The following is a 24,043-nucleotide window of genomic DNA, read 5'->3' as shown; positions in this document are numbered from 1 at the left end:
CACCACATTTTATAATGAGCCAATCCTTGGCTAGTTTTAAAAAAAATATTAATTTTTTTGAATGCGCCGTTGCTATTTGTGGCACCAGATTGGAGTGTGGTTATATAAAACGTTTGGGGACTTGATAAAGCAATTACCTTTTTAGATTTGATGAAAAATGAGTTACGTCACGTCACCCAATTAAATCTTTTAAAATTAAATTTAAATAACTATTACAAAATATAAGAATAATAAAAATAAACTATTTTCATTTTTTTATTTTTCTAAAAAATAAATTAAAAATATTTATAAAATTCTTTTTTTTTCCTCTTATTTTTAAGTGAGGAAAATTTTGAGAGATATATTTGAGTAATTTAAATAAAAATTTTATATATTTTTAAATTTATTATTTTTCCAAAAATAAAAATAAAAAAAGTTATTTTATTTTTCTTATATATTTTAAGTACTATTTAAATTTAATTTTAAAAGGAGACAAATTTAATATGCAAATAAATTAAAAGTTTAAATGTATTTAATTGGGTACAATAGCAAGATGGCATCACTTTTTTTCATCTAATTTAAAAGGGTAACTACTTCATCAAATCCTCAAATATTTTACATAATCACACTTTAATTTTGTACTGTCAATGACAGCGAAGACACCCAAAAAAAAAACTTTTTTTTTTGTAAAAACCAATCAATAATGGACCCATGAAAAATGATGTCGTCAATAGTAATTGCAGCGCCTAAATTGACTGTTCAAAACGGGTTATTTATGCCCGTCCACATGAAGCCATGTGATTGACTTTTAATTCGACCAGTCAATCCAAAGCATAGAATATAGTGATTCAGAATCCTCATCAAGTGAGAAAATTGTAGTCATTTCTGATTCTATAAATCATCTCCTAAAACAGAAAATCAACAGACTAAAATACATACAAACAATATTTTGTCCCCTTCTTTCTGCTGTTCTGTTCTGCTCCGGTCCGTCTGATTTGGTAGTGTATTCTATCTGTCCACGTTTCCAGTCTCAAACTAGAAAATGGCCACCCACTCAGTTTTCAATCCAAACCCAGTTTCCACCTTTACTTCGTCCACCATTTCCACTAAAGGTAACCATTTATTTAATGTCTATACTACAAACCCCATGATTTTTACTGCAATTTTCTTTTTACTGTGAAGCTATGATGGGGAATGAATGATCCTTCATGTTCTTTCTTTTTGTTTCTGAATTTTCCTTATGAGCTACAATTAATGCCGTGTCTTAATTTTTGCTGAGAAAATTAAGGTTAAAGGAAAATGTATCTTTGTTTGGGGGAGTGGTTTAATCAAGTACTCTGATTGAAGGCCTATTTGGGGGTAATTTGCTGTGTTTGCTTGTACTTAGTGAACCTAGGGAGGATTTCAATTTGAGTTTATAACTTGTTCGATCCGAATCCGATCCGATTTGATTAAATAGAGTAAAAGAAAAAAATCCATACCATTCAATCTGAAAATGAACTATGAATTTGAACCCAAAATGATACGAAGTTTTGTGCCTGAATAACTTGGGTCTTAACCCAATTTTAAATGATTCGTGTCTGAAATGACTGAAAATCTAAAGCAAACAAAATGTTTACAGTGACCCAACCCTAACTTGATCCCATCTGTCCAATTGATTCCTCTTTACTTTTCAAGCTTTGTCACTGAAAGCTACTTGGGTTTGTACTTGAATGTAGGGTTGTATTAAAGATGGTATAGAGATATCCTCATCCTATGGTTTTCTATGTTATTGGAAGAAACTTTTAGTGTCATATCTTATACTCATGTTCCATGTGTTCTGCACTTAAAAAGAGAAATTAAATGTTTGCTTGGTTGGGTAGGAAAGTGGAAAGAAAACATATTTTGAGTGTCTTTAATAGGGAAGAAGAGTGAGAGAAAAGAGAGAAAGAGAAAACGAGAGATATGTGTATGTTATTTTTCAACTCTATTCAACAATGGATGGAAAGAAAACTACTTTTTCTTTTCATTTTTCTTATCATTCCTACCAAGTGTCAGAGCAATGTAGGAAATATCAAAGGCAAAAATAGAAGCCCAGACATTTGAAGTTTAATAATCATATCATGAAAACTGTGTAGAACTACAACAAATGAAGCACTCTTAACTGCTAGGAACCACCTAAAATTTGAATACACCCTACGTAATGGTGGCAAACCGGTAAGTACGGGTCATGCCGTTTTTGACTATTTCGGGTTTGTGGCTATTGTGGTTTGATTATTTTCGAGTTTGAGCCAGTTTAGATTTTAGATAGTTAGATCGTTTGTAGATTTATGTAAATGTAACCATTTTGGTTGTTTAAAGTTCAAGTTTTCGATTTTGAAATTTATTGGTTTTTTTAAAGCAGATTTTCGTGTTTGGTTTCATTTTAGCACCTCTATTGCAAATCTTTGAACTTCACATATATCTCTTATACCGAATTCGAGTTACAAGTTTGATTGTTGATTGCAAAGTTCCTTATATTTAATCCTTGTATATAGTATCTTATCTATTAGGGAAGTAACATTCAATTCTTTGTAGTGTTCTTTTATTGCTTCGATCTTATGCTTTTCGACTACTTTTACACCTCTAGGAGACAAGCAATGGCCTGGATATCTTATGCTTAATGGAAAACAAATGCATGTAAGGCTTTCCAACGGTTATAGAGCAAGAGCAAGATCAGCTATAAATGTCAATTCTACAGCAATCGAAATTCCTCATCAATGGTACAATCTGGTTGCAGATCTAGCTATAAAGCCTCCGCCTCCATTGCATCCCAAAACATTTGAACCGGTTAAACCAGAAGATTTGTCTCCTTTATTTGCCGATGAATTAATTAAGCAAGAGGTTACCGATGAAAGGTTCATAGATATTCCAGAAGAAGTTATTGACGTATACAGACTTTGGCGCCCGACCCCTTTAATCAGGTAAGCTGTTATCTGAACTGAAGTCTTTGTTTTTCAAAGATATTGCTGATGTTTCGGAATTATAATGTCTTTATTTTAACTCAGAGCCAAGAGGTTGGAGAAGCTTCTTGATACACCTGCTCGGATTTATTACAAGTATGAAGGTGTCAGCCCTGCCGGATCGCATAAGCCGAACACTGCAGTTCCGCAAGTTTACTACAACGCACAGCAAGGGGTCAAGAATGTCGTGACTGAAACTGGTGCTGGCCAATGGGGTAGTTCATTGGCCTTTGCCTGCAGCTTATTCGGTCTTGGCTGTGAAGTAAGAATAAGTTCTTCGGTCGAATTATTGTTTCGAATTCTTCATGCTGTAAGCTATGGACTTTTTCATTTGAAAATTTTTTGCAGGTGTGGCAAGTTCGTGCTTCTTATGATCAGAAACCATATCGGAAATTGATGATGCAAACATGGGGTGCAAAGGTTCATCCTTCTCCATCTGACATTACCCACGCAGGTCGTAAAATACTTCAAATGGATCCTTCTAGCCCCGGAAGTTTAGGGATAGCTATTTCAGAAGCTGTAGAGATTGCCGCTGCAAATGATGGTACCAAGTATTGCCTGGGGAGTGTTCTAAATCATGTTTTGCTACATCAAACCGTGATAGGAGAGGAGTGTATTCGACAAATGGAGGCCATCGGTGAAACCCCGGACTTAATCATCGGGTGTACCGGCGGTGGCTCGAATTTCGCAGGACTTAGTTTCCCATTTATCAGAGAAAAGCTCAAGGGAAAAATCAACCCTGTTATACGAGCAGTCGAACCTGCGGCTTGTCCTTCATTAACAAAAGGTGTCTATGCATACGATTTTGGTGATACTGCTGGGATGACTCCATTGATGAAGATGCATACACTGGGGCATGATTTCATTCCGGATCCAATTCATGCCGGTATTGTTATTGATTATTAGCATCTGAGATCTTTAATTGATTGATCCGTATAATTCTTTCATTATTGATGCATTTTTCATCCTATAGGTGGCTTACGTTACCATGGTATGGCACCTTTGATTTCGCACGTCCATGAATTAGGCTTCATGGAAGCAATTTCGATCCCGCAAACTGAGTGCTTTCAGGGTGAGTTCATTCATCCGGATTTGAAAACCAGCAACAGACATCTTAATCGATACGATTATTAACTTCTGAATTCCAATCAAATATATGAAGCTAAGAGGTATGAGCTTTCTTTGCAGGCGCAATACGATTCGCGCGATCTGAAGGGATAATTCCAGCTCCCGAGCCAACTCATGCTATTGCAGCTACCATTCGGGAAGCTGTTCGCTGCAGAGAGAGTGGGGAATCAAAGGTGATATTGATGGCAATGTGTGGGCATGGCCACTTTGATCTGGCTTCTTATGAGAAGTATTTGCAGGGAAGTTTAGTTGATTTATCATTTGAAGAGGAGAAAATTAAAGAATCATTGGCCAAAGTTCCTCAAGTGCAGGCATAGGTTAAAGATTCATATTTTGTTGTGAGATTTAACTTTCATAAAATGTGAAAATTTAAATAAAAGTAAAATAAATTATCTTTCGGATATTTGAATTCCTTAAATATATAATTTTAATGAATAAAGTTTATTTTAGAAAATTTGCATAATTACCCATAAAATAATGGAATTTGCAGATTCTAGTGATAGCTTTGAGAAGTGATTGTATGAAACTATAATTCTACGTCATCTATATCATTTTCCAATAAGAGAATAACAAGTAAGATTGAAAATGCTGAAAACCAAGAGGAAAAATTTGATTTGTCATTCTCCTATTAGAAAGAGATATGGATGATGTGGAATCACAGTTTCAAACAATTCCTTCTCAAAGCTGAAAATTAGGATGAAAAATTTGATTTGTTATTCTCTTATTAGAAAGAGATATGAATGACGTAGAATCACAGTTTCATATAATCCTTTTTTTTTTTTTGAAGTAATGTTAGTGGATGTTTATCATATTCAAATATAAATCTTATTTCATAATAAAAAATGTAAAAAATAGAATGTTAGTAATGATAATATATCGCAAAGAAAAGAGAAAGAAAAATAGAGAACATACAGATTTTTATGTGGAAACCCTTTCGGGAAAAAAATCAGGGGCAGAGGAGAAGAAAATTCACTATGTCGAATTCGAATGATTACAAGAGGAGTAGGCTATGTTTATTTATAGGCTTGTAAAACTATATTCTAATAGGAGTGTAATAAGATTGAAACACCTTATTTTAATCATAATCAATATCAAATAGATAGAGTTTAATAAGGTTTAAAAAAACTTATTCTAAAATAAAATAAAAGAAGTGTAGTTCTATATGAATTTTACTTTTATTTTATTTTACCACTATATTGTATTTAAATAAGGATTCAGGTCACTTAATTCTAACAATCTTCATTTTGACACGAATTCTCAATGAACAAATTCTTCAAGTTTTTCATCGCGAACTCTCAACGAACAAGTTCTCCACCTCTTCCATAAAACCCCTTAAGGGTTTAACTTCAACAACCCAATCCAAACCCAAGTATCCAACCCAACCCAATTACCCAACCCAACCCAATTATAAAAATTACAAATAATTTAATAAATAAAAATAAAATTTCAATTAACCGAAAAATTAAAAAATAATTAATTGACCCCCGACCGAAAAAATTCGGTTAACTGACCGATTAACCGAATTCGGTTGGTTAACCGAACTTTTTCGGTTTTACCTGAATTTTTCACACTCCTAATCACCAGTAACAGTAGAATCCTGCAGAACATTAACTTGACAGTTTTTTTCTACCCTTTCATCACAACGACGGAACCTTTGGAAATCTTTAAAACCCCACTTTCAGTTGTATATTTGTACCCTTTTGAATCAAGAGTCCTCAACGAAATTAAATTTCTCTTCAATTCTAAAACATGTCGCACGTCACTAAGGGTTCTGACAACTCCGTCAAACATTTTAACTTTAATCGTTCCAACACCTGCAATTTTACACGAAACATTATTTCCCATCAAAACAACACCTTTAGACATTGTTTCGTAAGTTGTAAACTAATCCCGATTGGAACTCATGCGGAAGGTACAGCCCGAATCAAGGATCCACTCCTCTCTCACTTTAGAATTGTAGAAGTGACTAGAAGTTCACCATCACTGTAGTTTTCTACCACATCAGCTTCACCAGATTTTTCTTGTTATTTTCCCTTTTGATTCGCAGCCTCCCTTTTGATCTTGTTCTGCAGCTTATAGCACTCAAATTTAATGTGCCCTTTTTTCTTGTAAAAGTTACAAGTTTTACCTCTGTTTGAAGATTTTGATCTACCTTTAGATTTAACGTGAGGATTCCATTCATGTGTCTTTCCACGATCATCATCAGCATTTCGATCTTGTCTCCCACGAACAATGAGACCATCTCCCTGAGAGTCAGGTTTAACCATAAGATGTTTCATCTTATCATACGAGGTTAAAGAATCATAAACCTCATCAACTGTGAGAGACTCGTTGCTATATAAAATCTTGTCTCTAAAGGTTGAATAAGACGGGGGCAACGAACAAAGTAGAATCAACTCTAGATCTTCCTTATCATACTGAACCTCTATGGCCTCCAAGTTTGAGAGAATTTCTTTAAACACTGTTAAGTGTTTGTGCATAGACGCACCTTCCTCCAAACGATGAGCATAAAGACGCTGCTTCATATGCAACTTGCTGGTTAGAGTTTTCGACATACATATTTGTTCCAGCCTCTTCCATAATGTAGCGGCGGTCTTCTCCTTCATCACATCCTGCAAAATTTCGTTAGACAAATGCAGATGTAATTGTGTTAACGCCTTTCTATCCTTACGTTTTTTCTCTTCATCCGTTAATGTCGAAGGCATCTTATCTATCCCTAGCAAGGCATCCTCCAGATCCATCTGTGCAAGAACTGCTTGCATCTTAATCTGCCACAATGCAAATCTGGTGTTGTGATCCAATAGCGGAATTTCATACTTCAAAGACGCCATTACCGTGATCGAGATGAACAACCCGGAAGCTCGGATACCAATTTGTAAAAAATAGAATGTTGGTAATGACAATATATCGAAAAGAAAAATAAAGAACACACAGATTTTTACGTGGAAACCCTTTCGGGGAAAAAACCACGGACAGAGGAGAAGAAAATTTATTATGTCGAATTCGAATGATTACAAGAGAAGTAAACTATATCTATTTATAGGCTTGTAAAATCATATTCTAATATGAGTGTAATAAGATTGAAACACCTTATTCTAATCAATATAAAATAGATGGCGTTTAATAAGGTTTAAAAAACCTTATTCTAAAATAAAAGAAATGTAGTTCTATATGAATTTTACTTTTATTTTATTTTACCACTATATTTTATTTAAATAATAATTGAGTCACTTAATTCTAACAAAATAAAATATGTCTATTATTTGTGAATACTTAAGAATGATTCATTTTTTAATTAAAAATTACTTAAAAATTTTAAAATTAAACATATAAATATTTATTCACTTATAAGAAATACTCGGTTAATGTTAATACATTCAAAACACTATTTTTAGTTCTCTTCAATATTTTTCGTTATATATTTTTTTCAACATCTTTTGCTTTGGGCTCAACCCTTGACCACAGCCTTGTTGCTCAGCATCAACATCTTCGCCTAAACCTCGACCTCTGTCACAAGGTTATAGATTTCTTCTTCCCCTGGCTTGGTCTACTCTGTCAGCTTTGTCTTGCACAGCCATGTTCTTCCTCTGATGTTGTGAAAGTAGACGTTGAATGTGACGTACATGAGTCTGCTCGGGCGGATTTGGTTTACCATTGGCTGTAAATCATTTCATGTAAATTGCGGATGCTGCAAAATATTCATCCTCCATCAATGTGGCCTCTCATCTATGTTGAAGACAATTTGTCCAATGTGCAACGTGCTTGACATGTTTAATAGTCTAATTACGCTCCGACCTCGTATGCAAATTCATCAAATAGTATTTATTTATGATGTTTCGATCTATAGGATTTTTTGAATATCCTAAATTGTCGTAAAATCCAATCAAATCGCTCTATTCAAGAGAAGCATATAAGGGGTGCTCACACGTTAAAACCATGATTGTGCATTCGAGCTTCCATCGATACTATGACGTAAATCTCCATCATCTAGTATGGCATCCAAACAAACCGAAAAAAAATTAGAGCATAATGACTTATTTGATCTTCTAACTTTACAAAAAATAATAATAATAATTTTAATCCTTTAATTAATTTTCACATTTTTTAGTCATTAAACTTGTGTATTTTGTTAAATTATCTCGAATGGATAAAAAACTTTGCCGATGTGTCATGCACGTAGATGACACATCAACATTTATTTAATTTTAAAATTTTAAAATTCAAAAAATATAAAAATATTTTAAAAATTAAAATCATTTAAATTATTAAAAATATAAAATATAAAAATATATTTTAATATTTGTAAATTTAAAAAATTAATTAATTGCTAACATGTTATCTACGTGGCAATCCATGCGACAACAAAGTTAACAAACAGTAATTTTTTCATCGTAATTTGACAAAAAAAGCATTATGTAACTCTCATGTTAGTTAAAGTTTACATCATTAAATTAAGTCATGCATTAAGTAACTCATTTGTTCATTTAGTTTGCATCTTAAACCATGCATTTAAGCATTTTAGTTGTTAAATATGTTTGAGTTTGTTTATATAAGTATGTTATTTAATTTGGCAACTTTTTAATGCATAAATTAAAGTGTTTTTATATTCATTTTAAATAAGGTGATTTAAGTTACATGTTCAATTAATTCGTATGCTTGAGTGTTATTAAATATGTTGTTTTTACGAGTGTTTTAAGTTATTGTTTAATGCTTAATTATCTATTTTTGCAGGTAACTTTTCGTATGATTAAAGACTCTTCAAGTTGGACAGTTTCAAAGCTTTTAAAAGAACATTATGGAGGCTATTTAATGGACCAAAGGAGACTCTTCAAGTCTGATCAGTTTTGGAGTCTTTAACATTCATTATAATGTCATTTTAAGATAATGTTACACAAGTTTTTATAATTCGATTTCAAGGGAGTTGAAGAGACATCAATTAAGCACATTAAAAGCACATTTAGTCTTCATTAAGGAGTAGAGCCATGCCTTTTTATCTACACCAGAATCAAGTGAAGGGACATGACCATTGGCTTCCCTACATGAGTTTAAAACGAAATTAAAGTTTGTACTAACCTTAGTTAATTGCTGAAGATGAAAGGTCTCACATAGGCATTCGAATAGTCACAATACTGTTTGTAAATTTCGTTTTAAGTCATTCATGTAAAAAAACTTTTGCTTGAAATTAAATTTGATTATGTGAGAATATTTCTCTCCTGAGTTCTTAAGAACAAACAAACTAAACTTATCAAGGCTTCTTGCTTTATGGCGTTCTTCTTTCTTTTCTATACATTCGGTTCTTGTTTCTTTCATAAACAACGGGTCGGGGTCTGTTTGAATTTAATTCTTGTTTCCAATTGTTTGTCGTATAGAAAACAGGTCACGTTCTATAGCGTTAGTTCTTTTCTCGTACAAGTTGTTGAATCAAGGATTCCTATTTTATATTTTTTAGTAACAAGTATTTGTTTAGAAACGGTCGGACAACCGAGTGACTTGTAATTCTAAATCGATTACGAGCTCACATCACTTATTGAGAATCAAATTATTGTTTAATTCATATATGTTAAAATTATAATAAAATATTGAAAATTTTTATTTTATAAGGTTTAATACCATAAGTTGATATATTGGTGATAAAGTTTTTTAATTTTAAATGGAGTTAATAATCTGTGACGTGCGTTATTTATTTTTAAAATATTAATTTAAAATATGTGACAATAATTTACCAAATAATTATTATGATTAGTATAAATAATTTGAGCATGCCACAATTTTAAATAGATGGGCAAAGTCTCTTTCTAGCTAAATGCCTTGACTGTTTCCCAAAAGGGCCCATCTCTCCTTCCCAAATGAAGCTACATGCAATGAAGGTTTCTCCTGGTAGAATTCAGCCAAAAATTCTCTTGGTAGAATCCTAAATTTTTATGTATAAATAATAGAAAATATAAAAAATTAAAACTAAAACACATAAATGTGTGTTATATCTCTACCCGATTTGAACACTTGGCATCATGAGAAGCTACCTAAAATCACTCATGGATGGCCCTCCGCCTCTCATCACCCAGTTGGTCATTAGGTGAATCGCCACCCGAATAGACCACTCGCTATATTGCCACCCGCTTGAGGATCATTCTGGCATAACAACCTTGTATTACCTCAATAAGGAGAATGTCTGAACAGTACAACAATTGACGACAATCAATATGTAATCAACTTGCCACTTGGCCAACCACAAGGACATGCCTTCTCCTCTCTACCTCCTTACACTTTTCTAGCTCTCCTGTTGATTAAGTGAATCAACATCTTTTGCACTACCATCGTTTCTATTTTATTTCCTCTTTTATTGATACCCAGTATCAATAATACGAATACTTAACAATATTAGAAAAAATTATACATCCTGATATAAGATTTTACTTCTTAAACCTTAAATAAAAATTAAATTTCAAAAAAAAAAAAGACTACATTCTCCTAAGAAAATAATTTCCAATTTTGAGAGGCACCAAGTGGAATCTAGAATGGGTGAAAGTTGAACAAGCCAACAACTGTAAAGTTTTCTCCTCTCTTACCAACTATGCCCAATCAAGCAATGAATATTTTAATCCAATTTAATTGGGTGCCCTTTTGTATACAATAAGCTTGTGGTTAAAGGGTTCTTTTCACCATTTTCATAAATAAAAATGACTAATAAATCAAAATTAAAGAATTAAAGAATAACGAAACCAAATTATTCCTTGCCTTCATTACGATTACATTACCTGCAACCTTTAATTTACTGTTTTTTGCAAATAAGCCCTCATAAGTTAATTCATATACAGAATTATTGAGAATCGAGTTATTGTTTGATTCATATATGTTAAAATTATAATAAAAATTGAAGAAATTTAATACCATTTTAAGTTGATATATTGGTGGAGTTTTTTAATTTTAAACGGAATTAAAAATATGTGACGTCTATTAATTTAAAGTAAGTGATAATAGTTTACCAAATAATTATTATTATTATGATTAGTATAAATAATTTGAGCATGCCACAAATTTAAATAGATGGGCAAAGTCTCTTTCTAGCTAAATGCCTTGACTGTTTCCCAAAACTCCCATCTCCTTCCCAAATGAAGCTACATGCAATGGAGGCTTCTGGTAGAAACCATTTTCAGCCAAAATTTGTCCTTATTATAATCTTTGTCACCTTAGTTGTTCTCACAATAATCCCTGTACTTTACCCTTTGATAGGGTATCCTTTATACGTCTCAAAAGCCTCATCTTCCAGGCCCTTGCCCACCACCGCATACGAGTCTCAACAACCCGAACCCCTGCCTTCGATAAAGATATCCGAAGGAGAGGACTGTGACATATTCTTGGGGGAATGGGTGCCGAACCACGCCGCGCCGTACTACACCAACACGACGTGCTGGGCCATACACGAGCACCAGAACTGCATGAAATATGGAAGGCCTGACACTGAGTTCATGAAATGGAAATGGAAACCTGATGGGTGTGAGCTACCTGTGCTGAACCCAGCTCAGTTCCTGGAGATCGTTAGGGGCAAATCTTTGGCCTTTGTTGGTGACTCACTTGGTAGAAACCAAATGCAGTCCTTGATATGCCTCCTTTCAAGAGTAAGCCACTTAATTCTCTACTTTTCCATCTATCTTCATGCAATCCGTTCTTATTTTATGCCGATATTATGGATTTATATTTAATATACTAAAAATAAAAACTCCTAATATATTTTTTTTAAAAAACACTAATAATGTGACATGATTTTAGTATACACTATCAATGCATGATTTTAAAATGGAGAAAAATTGCTAAAACTGATTAATTTGTCTTGTTGAAATTCTAGTGATTAATGTTGATTTTAGAGCTGAAACTTTTCTATTTTAACAGTAAATCTGTGAAATAATTGTAAGTGGTCCCTCAACATTTTTGTCCAATCAATTATAGTTAGTAGCAACGTTAGTTTACCTAAGCCACATTAAGTAAATCAAAGATTAGGTAAAATTATGGGGTGGGAAATATGTGGAATCTTTTAGGAACATAGTTGTTCAATTATTAGTTGGCATAGTTAAAAGCATCCATTTTTTTTATGTAAAAGATATGATTTTGATTATGAGTGGATCACTTCACAGTTAAATTATAAAAATTATCTGCTTATGATATGTGGGCGACAATAACTTATTTCGATCAATGACACGGACACATGAATTGTACTAAAATAATATATTTTTCTAAAACCATTGTAGATAAAGTCAAGTTCTCTAACATTAACAAGCTACTAACAAAAGCATAAATGCCAAAAGCTAAAAGCCAACAACTTAGAGAATTTATATGTTTTCAAGCCTTCTTTTTGTTAATTCATTTATTAATATCATATTTGGGTAATAATGCACGAAAATAAAAGCATATGGTAGAACCTCATATGATGGCTTGATGGTCAAAGGTGTTCATCGCCCTAAATGTGGCCTGGGTTTGAGTTACACTAATCGTGTTGATTGGCGAATTGAAAGCTAAGCAGTGGTAATTCGAAAGATTCCCCGGGGGAGAATAAAGATGTCTCCTACGTTACCCATAATATGTGTTCAAACTTTACCCTATTTTTATAATTCAAAAAAAAAAAGGCATATGACATCAAGTGATGGTTTAGCCTATTTTTAAAGTTAACCTTAATTTTGATTCTAAAAACAAAACTTAATTATGTTTTTTACTATTTTGGAAATGCTTGGTTGTAAATTGAAAATATTCAGATAATTTTTTTTGACAAATTATAGCCACTGAATTGAAAAATTCCCAAACATAAATCATCACTCTTTTGGCCATGTAAATATGATGTTCTTATCTTTGGAAGAAAAAATTTTAAAAAATTGCCTGTCTTTGTCTCTAATAATTATTAAGATGTTTGGCAGCTATCTAGATGGACATTCCAACTAATACCCCAGGAATCTCTCTACAATTAATTATTATAACGATGAATTTATCACTATATTTTCATTTAATTTTGATTTTTTTAAAATTTAAATAATTTGAAGTTTAGTAAAACTATTCCTTCAAACATCTCACTGAGTTGGTGAGCATTATTTTCTATTTATTTTATTAAACTTTTCTTTTCGTATTTTTTATTTTATAAAATTATTTATATTAGATAAAAAACTCCATCTTTAAAGGAAACTAATGAAAATTTGTTTTATTTAATATGATATTTATATGGGATTTTTTAAAAAATTCATGAATACGCCAAATTGATATTCAATAATATCACTATAAAACGATTCCATAATGGACCACCAAGTAATAGAATATTTTTTCAACAAAGAAAATTAAAAGTTTTAATATTTATAAAAATAAAAATTTTAAAAATTAATGTTAATTAGTTTTTTATAGTAAAAATAATTATTACAGGCGGCGTATTCCATACAGTTGATGGTAACGTGGGCTCCTATGTCTCTATAAGTTTGCTCATAGATTTTAGTTTAGTTTGTTTTGTCGCTAAAACATTGAATCGCATTATTTTGGTCTTATATTCTTTTCTATTCCATAATGTTTTGCTTTGATCCACACCAATAGATTGCTTTTCTTTTCTTTTTTAATATTAATATATTTAATTTGATGTAGTACAACTTGAATCATCTTGTTCTTCATCGCTATTCTCATTGCTTACTAGATTTTATTAAGATTTTCTTTTTTAGAATTTTGAATTGATTCTTATTTCAGATCGAATATCCCGTAGATGTTTCGTATACATCGGACGAGAGATTTAAACGATGGAAATACACATCTTATAATTTCACCCTTGCTTACTTTTCGTCAACATATTTGGTGAAATCAAAAGAAAGAGATAACAACGGTCCGACGCACACCGGCCTTTTCAATCTCTACCTCGATGAGTTCGATGAACAATGGACAACCCAAATCGAAGGATTCGACTACGTAATCATCAACGGCGGCCATTGGTTTTATCGTCCATCGGTTTTCTATGAAAATCATCAAATTGTTGGGTGTCATTATTGCCTAATTGATAATGTTAAGGACTTGACAAAATTCTACGGGTTCCGAAAAGCATTTAGGACTGCTTTTAGAGCTATTAATAGCTTGGAAAACTTCAAAGGTGTAACGTTTTTAAGAACTTTTGCACCGCCGCACTTTGAGAATGGATTGTGGAACGATGGCGGGAATTGCGTAAGAACGAAACCGTTCCGAAGCAAAGAGATAGCATTGGATGGGGACAATTTGGAGTTTTACATGATTCAAATAGAGGAATTCAAACGTGCTCAAAAAGAAGGGAGAAAGAAGGGAAAGAAATATCGGTTAATGGATATGACGCATGCGTCGCTATTGAGACCGGATGGTCATCCGAGCAGATATGGGCATTGGCCTAATGAAAACGTGACATTGTACAACGATTGTGTGCATTGGTGCTTGCCTGGTCCGATTGATAATTGGAATGATTTCTTGCTTCAAATGTTGAAGATGGAAGGAATAAGATCACATCAAGAGAGGCTTGTTTCAGGTGGAAAAAGAATGAGATTTAAGTAAACAATCTAAGTTTTTATTTATTTATTATTATTATTATTATTATTATTATTTATTTCTAATTCGTCTTTTATTAGTCCTTCTTTTGTTAATTGTACTTTTATATCTATCCATAATTAATGCAAGTTCCGATTGAATTTGAGTGAGAAATAATAAAAATTTTCAAGGATGTTGTTAGATGTGGGATGAGCCAAAATCGATTTGATTCGAAAAGTTTGATAAAAAATTTAAATTTTGAATTAAATAGTTCGAGTTATTTAAGTTAATCAATTTATTCAGATCAACTCGAATAAAAAATTAAGTTTTTTGGTTTAACTCGAATATGAATTACACAATTCGAATTATCCGAAAATCCGAATAAGAAAAGGTAAAACTACGTTATTTTGATCAATGTTTACCTTTTCTAAAGTTAAAAGTCAAAATCATTAAGTCAAAATATAAAATTGCGTCGTTTTGATAAATGTTTACTCATTAAGTTAAAAGGCAAAACCATTATATTGTTTATGTAGTTAAATAATCTTGTACTTCATCTATTAGTTAAATAATCGGTCCATGTAAACGCAATATTGAGTATAAATAATAAGATTTGTTAACTCAACTCGACTTGACTAAAAAACTTTTGACTCGACTCAATCGAATACTCACCCCTAATTAAAAGTAGTAAAATGTACTTAAAGCATATAACAACAATCTGAAGCAAGTAAAAACATTAGCCACCCTAACTAAAAAATAAAACTACAATTCCTTTAAAATTAGAAATATTATAAATTAGTAATATTAAATTTAAAATTTTTTAGTTGCCTTTTGAATGCACAATCTTGAAATTCAATTTTTTTCTTAACAATCTCAGTATAGGTTTTAATTATATATATGTATATGTGTGCTCTTTTTAACACAATATCTAGAGTTATTTATAAATTCTCTCCAACCCAAAAATAGGAAGATAATACGTTTTAACACACTCGAACTCATATTCTTCTACATTGATAACAACATTCATAATGATCAAACGATAACAAAATATGGATGAATGAAATAAAAGGCGTGTACATATAGACCACATCCCATGCGAAAACCTATCCACCTTTCTTATCAGCATTCATTGGCCCTCCTTATCCATTTTTTTTTAATTATAGAGGAATAAAAATGTTAACAAGGTTTGCCATAATTTCCAAAGATACTCTCTATATTACCCCTTAATTAACACCCTAGGATTTTTTTATATATTATAGGTACCAAAAAGTCTCTTAATTATTTTTCAACAAATTATAGTCCATATGATCTTCACATTTATTTCTTCTTTTCACTTGTATTTTTTTTATAAATTAACTAAAATAATTGGGGTTTTTTTTCATGATGAATGAAAAGAATAAAAACCTTTATAGAAAAAACAGAAAACAAAAAACAAAAAGATATTTAGGTGGTATATGAAGACCATGGCCTACTAAAGAAATGTTGATTGGCATTAAGGCTTACCCAAAAGAAAAAATGGTTGCTTGATATATATATCTGAGCTGCACTTCAAAAATAATTCAAGAAAAGAAGAAGGAAGAAGAATATGGGGTTGTTTAAGTATCAATTTGGATATAAAGTTTGCAAGGATTTGGTGGGTCAAGAGTTTCTTCATCAAAGGTTTATTGGATATGATTTGTTCAAAATCATGAATTATTATTTCATTTGTATTCCTCTAAATTACATTATCTTTTGATATAAAAGAAGTATGGGGCTACCTTTTATATATATATATATATAATTAATAACTTAAATAAAGATGATTCTCTCGTATTTTTCGCTCACTAATAAAGAAGATATTTTATTATTTAACAATTCACATCAATTTCTCAAAATATAAATTCACGCACCACATTTTTGTTTTATATATGAGGTTGAATTTTATGACAAGGTTCTAATCATATCTGATCTTTATAATATAATATCTAGAACTATCTATAGCCCCTCCCGACTCATAAATAAGAGGATAATGTTAATACTATTCATATCAATCGAGTTAAGACTTAATCTACTAGAAATTTGTTTTAGTAAGATACTATCGTAGATTTCTTTTATAAAGGTAAAGAATAAGGGTTGCGTCTTCTTTATGGATGGTGGTTCACTTGACAGCTATGGACATCTCTTTCTTCTTACTATAAAGATCAACAAATGTGATCTAAGAATAAATAATAAATTTTGTAATAATTTCTTTCTTAATTTAGTTTTTATTTATGATGTAAATGGTTTGTTGAATATATTTCTAAGAAGTTCATGAATTTAAGATATTAGAATGAATGTTGGTTTAAATTCAAGTTGAATCATTAGTGTGATGAATTTGATCTATATAATTAAAGCATAATTTGTTGATATTGTTTTGATAAGAACAAAAAGGTAAGAAAAGACGGGCATAGGGGAGTCGTTTCATTGTGATAAAGAACTTAATTATCATTCATCATGATGATTTGACAAATTCGTGTTTAAATCACGATCACCAATCAGTTGGTGAAAACCCACTGTTCATCCATATTCTCATTCAAGTTTCCTCCTCCTTTTTTCCTTCAGGCTTTCCCCACACTATGAACTTCCAGCTCATTCAATTCTTCACAATGGAAAAAACTCTCGACAAAACAGTTTCCATTAAAGCTTTCCTTCTAACCCTTTCACTCATCTTCATCAGTTCAATCCCTCTAAGCCTTTTGAAAACTTCCCATTCACGATTCTCATTGCCATTGCCATTGCCATTCCCATTTCCCAGTAGCTCAGAGAAAAAATGTGATGTTTTTACTGGGAAATGGGTGCCTTATCCACAAGGTCCTTATTACAGTAACGAAACGTGTCGGCTGATCGTCGACCAACAAAACTGCATCAAGTTTGGGAGACCAGACACAGAGTTCATGAAATGGAGGTGGAAACCACATGATTGTGAGCTGCCCCTGTTTGATGCTGCTCAGTTCTTGGAGATTGTCAGAGGGAAATCAATGGCTTTTGTTGGTGATTCCGTTGGAAGGAACCAAATGGAATCACTAGTGTGCCTCTTAGCTCATGTAAGTTGGACCGGTTCGACCTCTGGTTCGAGTTTTTTATTCTTACATAACTGAACTGTGCAACATGTGTATCTTTCAGGAAGCATATCCATTGGATATATCTCGCAACTCTTCAGCAGATGTAAACTATTTCAAGCGTTGGTTCTATGCTGATTACAATTTCACCTTAGCTGCATTTTGGTCACCGTTTTTGGTTAAATCCGGAGGTGCACACATTAATGGACATTCCATCAATGGCCTCATTAGTCTTTACCTCGATGAACCCGACGAAGCATGGACGAACGAGATCGAGAAATTCGATTACGTTATCATATCGGTCGGACAATGGTTCTTCCGACCGCTGCTGTTCTACGAGGCCGGTCGGCTTCTTGGATGTCATATATGTAATCAAAACAATATTACAAGTGTTTCCAAGTACTACGCATACAAAATGGCATTCAGAACAGCTTTCAGAACTCTTTTGAGCCTTAAAAACTACACCGGGATGGCGTTTTTACGGACGTTTTTGGCGTCGCATTTCGAGAACGGAGATTGGGATAAGGGAGGGAACTGTCCTAGAACAAAGCCATTTACAAGCAATGAAATGAAGTTACAAGAGTTCAATAAGGAGTTTTACTGGGTTCAAGTTGAGGAATTGAGAGAAGCAGAGGAAAAAGGGAAGAAAATTGGGTTAATATTTGAGTTGATGAACACAACTGAAATCATGTGGATGAGACCAGATGGACATCCAAATGGTTATGGACATTCCATGATTAAGAATGCCAGTGTGTATGATTGTGTTCATTGGTGTTTGCCTGGCCCCATTGATACATTGAATGAGTTTTTGCTTTATTTGATGAAGAAAGATGTCCTCCCACAGTTGAAAGCAAAGTTGATGAGAAATGCCTGATCAAATTTACATTCAATATTATTATTCAAATATATATATATAAAAGATTTGTGGATTTGAGATTATGTTTGAAATCATATCTGTAAAAGTTTATTGATTCATGTTACTCATTATTCTGCACCAACTCGTTTTTCGATTTTTATATTTAAATTTTCAATTTCACATAATTACTAAATAAATAAAAATATACTTTTTTTAAATCAAACAAGAAATTGATATATACATATTTTAACAAATTCGGATGAGTTTGAAAAAATTTTAAGACCCATATTTTGTATGATGCTAATATCATTCATGGCCCTAGCTTGATCCCAATTCGACCCATGAATATCTCTACCTAGCCTAAACCCGTTCCATTACAACAATTAATTAATCATTGAGCCAATAACAGAACAAATCTGGGAGAAACTATGATGCAATGTACAACATGTGTGTTCTATACACAATTTTCAGGTAAAAAACAGTATTATACTACAATAATAAGAATACATCGTTTTCTGTATGTGGAAAAACATTACGATAACGATTAGAGTAATCCCGATGATGTTCTTTAAAATGAAATCCTGATGAAGACCAAGATGTGTAAAGCTAAAATGTAGAGCACGAAAGCCGATCTGAGTAGCATGAGCCTTTGTTGATTCTCACTCCGGCCACCAGTGTAATAAGGAAGCTTGGGATTATAATCAACAGAAAAATCCGAAGAGGATCCCCTATCGGAAGAACCTCTTCCGAATCGATTCCGGGCAGCAGTTGCCTCAGCATTACTACTTTCTAGCTTTGTCCACAAACCGCTCAACCTCTCTAGTTCTTTCTCTTTCGAATGTATTTCACCGATAAGACCCTCAGCTTGTGCCTAAAACATTTAAAATGTTCCTTTCTGAAAATGACATCATAAAAGAAGCTTATGCCAACACCACAAAGACAATTTAAAACAACCTTCTTTTAGGACAATGACCAAAAAAAGAATGTTAACGTGATGGAGAATACATATTACACGGAAAGCAACAAAAAGCCAAAAATATTGTTCCAAAGCACCTCAGTTATGATCATTAATTGCGGAGAAAAGGGCATTAAAACAACTTTTCTTTTTTGCAATAATGAAGTTAATCTTAATGGAGAAGACATATTAAAAGGAAAGCTAAGAAAATCCAACATTTTTCAATTCCAATGCACCTCAGTTATGACCATGAACAGCAAGCAGCCTACTTGGGGTATATGATCGATGGCTGAAAGCTTATAGTGACTCCCAGGCGTAACCTTTTTTATACATGTGATTCAATCCACTTTAAATTTTATAGGATAAATTAAATAACTAACCTGCTTTGCAGCTAGTTGCTCGATTAGGCTGTGAAGTTGTTTATCTAATGCCTTCTCTCTTTGAGCTGCATAACAGAAATTGATTAGTGAAAACCTATAGTTGTGAGTGTCAGATAAGAATATGTATCTGGCACGAGTATATTCAATTTTTTCCAAGTTTCTTTCATTTATTTAGAGGGTCCTTGAAGGATTATATCCCAATGCCTACACCTGAATATGTGTCAGACATAGATTTCTTATCTATTTATTCAATTTATCTTCCTCTTTTCTTCTTCTTTTTTTTTTTCTCTATTCAAACATTAAAAGAATTCACTTTTCACCATTCTAACAAGATTGCAATAATGATCTAAACTAATTCCCTTCAAACCTTGCCCGTGTAGGAACTACAAAATCCCATGGAAACTTCAAATCAAGAATTTAAACCTAGTTCAACCAGAGCTTAGAAAAAAGAAAAACTCTGGTATTGCTTCGGAATAATGGGTTCTTTACAGCTGATTACTTTCATTCTAGAAATGCATTAACAACGCTAGGACACAAGCAAAACAATTTTTTTTCCAACTTCATTTGTTACATATTCCACATAGTACATCTTTTCTGCTATATCCAATAAAACATGTGGTTTTAATTTAAGTGAGGAACATCAAAGTTTTATCCTTTAAGAACCAGAAAAGAAAAATTTAGAAGGAAAAAAAAACAACAAATTTAAAGGCATGCTGAAACACGCAATGATTGAAAAAATATCATATGATATAACAAGGTAGAATATAGTCTCATTAAAATTTATGAGTTGTTGTTAGCTCATAAAGGAAGTCCTAAAAGGTCTATGATGTAAGGTACCTGGAGAAAGCTGCTTTGATGCTTTACTCTGAATACTTTCCCATTTATTCTCTAAATCTTTAACTGTCTCTTCCATTGAGATCTGAGAATATTACAGATCTTTCATCAGCAAAACAAAATGCCAAGCAGCAGCAACTTAACTAAAGTACTTCTTTGAAAACAGGAAAAAGAATTAATGCAGTGTATAAAATCAGAAGAGAGATATAATGGACCAATTCGTTTTTCTTCTTCTCTAACTTGTCTAGTATAGCAGATTTTTTTGACGCTTCAGCATTGGATTCATCTTCTGCACTCATTGTGGATTCAACCACAGAGTCAGCCAATTTTCTAGAATGGCTGGCATGAAAGTTAGTCTCAGCATCTTCTAGTTCAGCTCTCAGATTCTTCTCGATTTCATCCATCTCCTATAAAAGAAAATCCAAAGAAGATCTAAGATGTCATAAGAAGATAAACTGATGAAGGATTGATATATGCTAGTTAAGGGATAAATAATTCAGGGTTTTATATTAATGGGTTTAATTGCAGCCTAATGTAGATTAGGCCATTTCAAAATATGTTTAGGTTATTTCATTTCCAAGTACTAGGTTTTAGGCTCATATTCTGGATTCTTTGTGTTATTTTTATCTTAGGTTTTAGGCTCATAACTTTCTTAACTATTTGCAAATTCATGGATATGCAAGATCTCTAAGACAATGTCTTGGGAATTTGAAATTCATCCATTTAGACTCTATCAAATGCATAATTGTATCAAATCTTAGCTAGCTTTTAGATAATGTTTAACTTCATTTCTCACAATTTCCATTAATGAATCAAATTTAAATCCATCATCTCAGAACTCATTTTTCTGAACAGCATATCTACTCGGTGAACGTGCTCTGTAAACTAAAGATATTTTAGCATGATTGTAAGGAATCCTACAATATTATTTACTTCTAAAAAGGTATTAAGTATAATTTGATGAATAATATAGCATTCATGAACGTAGCATGAAACACAAGTTTTGGGACCTTCGGCCTGACCTTTAACTTGGAACGAAGCATATCTGCTTCCTGCACCTTCTCGTGTATTTTACCATCACAATCTGGTATAGCATTTTCATATGCAGTGTTTTCTTGTTGCAACGTCTCCTCTCGCAATTGGGCCTGGTCATAAGAAGTGCCAAATGATTAGTAAGGCAAATATATCCATGGATCAAAACAAGCTGAGAAACAAATAAGTAGCCTCAACATCAGTGCTAAAAACAATGGTATTGAGTCAAAGTCATTTTTTTCTTCACTCCTATAGTCCTATGTACATTATCCACTGACAGAGATAAGATCAACTTAAGAAATGAAATTCTTAATGCAGCCTCTATTCTATATTATTCAATGTTACAGCTCAGAAGCTATCATCAAGCTACAGCAAATGCCAGAAAAAGAAATGCTACAAAGCAGCAACAACTTTGCATAAATAAATTAATCAAAATTTCCGTAAGGAATGTATTGGACATAACAATTAGACCAAGTATGAGCGGCAGATACATGTACCTATCAAATATGAAAATGTTCAATTTATTAGTGGTGTTTTTTCACGTATTTAGATACAATGCAAAAAATAAAAATAAAAATCGAAGAATCACAACTTAAGAAAATAATAAGTACCCAGAAAAGAATTCAAATGAAAAACATATACCCAGATCAGAAAATGAAATTAAGAATAGAAAATAAAATCTCAATTCCCAAAAGGAAAAGGGAAAATACCTGCTCACGGGTAGAAGAGTGAGCGTTGAGTTGGAGAGCAAGGGCGGCATTGGATGCGAGGGAGTGGGCGTGAAGATGAGGGAGGCGTTGGGAGATGTCAGGAGGAGGCAACCTGAGACGTAGATCTTGGATCAGACGGGTGAGAGAGGAAGCCTTTCGATCCAATTCTTGCACGTATTGCTGCTGCTCTGGGGAGAAAATTAACGGGATATTGTTGAAGTCATCGTCTTGGTTGCTGTTGCCGCCGTGGCCTCCGACTACGTCCGCCGCCCATGCTAACAATCCCGCCATATTTCTTTTGTTCTCGAAGTTTTTCAGGCTTTCCGGTTTAGGACTGGGGTTCTCATCGCAATCCTTTTGTGTTATGTTTCTCCTGTTTGCCCCAAAATATGACAATTAATATCATTATGGGTAAACTACACGTAAGATGAGTAAGCTATTAGTAACTTCGGCTGAGTTTGTATGGGCGGTGCGTTTGAGATTAGATATGTTTGAGATTAGATACTATAGCGATACTGTAGCGTAAAACAAAAAGTAAATTAAACGCACCGTACCCAATCGCCCATCCAAACCTACCCTTCAACTTTTACCCATTCAACTCCAAATAGTTATCCACTTATTCTTGTATCACATCGTGTACGTTAACTCAAGTTTCCAAAAAAATAATTTTAAATGCTAGGAATTTGAGAATCAAAATCTAACCATTTTCTTCTCTAATTTTTGAATTCATCGTTTAATTGACTTAAATCTATGATTTATTATTTTATTAGTTGATGAGTACTAATTTTTTGTATTAATCATTAAATCATCACTTAGAGCTCATTAACCAATTTTTTTAAAAAAGTTACTTAAATAAAACTTACGAATAGTTCAAGAACTTAAATGAAAACTTTCGAATAATTCAATGATCATTTTGTAACTTTTAAAGTCAAATAACAAACACATAAACTTATTAATATCTTAGTAACCTTAAGTACAACTTACTCAATATTATCGATATATAAAATTCAAATATATATCTATATATACAAAATGAGAACGTAAAATTTCCTTAAAAAAACACTTAACATTGCAATTTGAAGAGGATATTGGTTAGATAAATATAATTATAATTTTTGAAAAAGATGCACCCTTTGAGGCTAAATAAAAGAAGAGGAATACATTAAAGTTTGCATTAATTTTTCAAATTTATGTGAAAATTATTAAGTATAAAACCCATTAAATTTTGGTAAAAGATATTCATTCTAATTGTTAATGTCTTTTATGGAAATATCATGATTCACTATATTAATATATCCACAATTAATTCACACATTAATATAATAACAATCAGTGATGAAAGACATTAATCAGATAATTAATAATTTTTAATAATGGAAGACTTAATTAAATGTGTTTTTCATTTTATTTTATTTTTGAAAATGTCGAATTTTTGAGCTTTTAAGTTCTTTTCTCTTGTAATTTTTTTCTCTTTGAAGGATTTTGTACTTCTTTTCACATAATCTGATAATTGAATAAAAACTAATTGGGCTTTCCAATGCTAGATTAGCTTGGTTTGTACTCAAAACAAACAATAAAAGGCTGAGTAGGACGCATATATGCATACATACT

At 32.4% G+C, this 24,043-nt stretch overlaps 4 protein-coding genes across 4 annotated transcripts; 3 read left to right on the top strand and 1 right to left on the bottom strand.

Annotated features, from left to right (window-relative positions):
- Positions 1 to 792: 792 nt before the first annotated feature.
- LOC105803630 (uncharacterized) lies at positions 793 to 4,542 on the top strand. Its single transcript, XM_012635920.2, has 6 exons — positions 793 to 1,091; positions 2,588 to 2,921; positions 3,006 to 3,222; positions 3,309 to 3,846; positions 3,934 to 4,032; positions 4,149 to 4,542. Exons 1-6 carry the CDS (start codon positions 1,022 to 1,024, stop codon positions 4,403 to 4,405), a joined length of 1,515 nt encoding a protein of 504 aa, XP_012491374.1. The 5' UTR covers positions 793 to 1,021; the 3' UTR covers positions 4,406 to 4,542.
- Positions 4,543 to 11,118: 6,576 nt separating this feature from the next.
- LOC128034925 (protein trichome birefringence-like 19) lies at positions 11,119 to 14,794 on the top strand. The gene is made up of 2 exons (XM_052624360.1): positions 11,119 to 11,704; positions 13,797 to 14,794. The coding sequence occupies exons 1-2, from the start codon at positions 11,198 to 11,200 to the stop codon at positions 14,616 to 14,618; spliced, it is 1,329 nt and encodes a 442-aa protein (XP_052480320.1). The 5' UTR covers positions 11,119 to 11,197; the 3' UTR covers positions 14,619 to 14,794.
- A 2,206-nt stretch (positions 14,795 to 17,000) lies between these two features.
- Positions 17,001 to 18,663, top strand: LOC105801021 (protein trichome birefringence-like 19). Its single transcript, XM_012632369.2, has 2 exons — positions 17,001 to 17,650; positions 17,730 to 18,663. Exons 1-2 carry the CDS (start codon positions 17,183 to 17,185, stop codon positions 18,537 to 18,539), a joined length of 1,278 nt encoding a protein of 425 aa, XP_012487823.2. The 5' UTR covers positions 17,001 to 17,182; the 3' UTR covers positions 18,540 to 18,663.
- Positions 18,664 to 18,985: 322 nt separating this feature from the next.
- Positions 18,986 to 22,821, bottom strand: LOC105803631 (spindle pole body component 110). Its single transcript, XM_012635923.2, has 6 exons — positions 22,433 to 22,821; positions 21,713 to 21,835; positions 20,906 to 21,097; positions 20,694 to 20,775; positions 19,857 to 19,921; positions 18,986 to 19,392 (listed from the first exon to the last, which is right to left on the bottom strand). Exons 1-6 carry the CDS (start codon positions 22,721 to 22,723, stop codon positions 19,090 to 19,092), a joined length of 1,056 nt encoding a protein of 351 aa, XP_012491377.1. The 5' UTR covers positions 22,724 to 22,821; the 3' UTR covers positions 18,986 to 19,089.
- Between the last annotated feature and the right edge of the window lie 1,222 nt (positions 22,822 to 24,043).

This window comes from Gossypium raimondii, chromosome 11, assembly GCF_025698545.1.
Source record: "Gossypium raimondii isolate GPD5lz chromosome 11, ASM2569854v1, whole genome shotgun sequence".
Classification (NCBI taxonomy): domain Eukaryota; kingdom Viridiplantae; phylum Streptophyta; class Magnoliopsida; order Malvales; family Malvaceae; genus Gossypium; species Gossypium raimondii.
The sequence above is the reverse complement of the archived record's forward strand: the minus strand, read 5'-3'. Positions and strand labels throughout refer to the sequence as shown.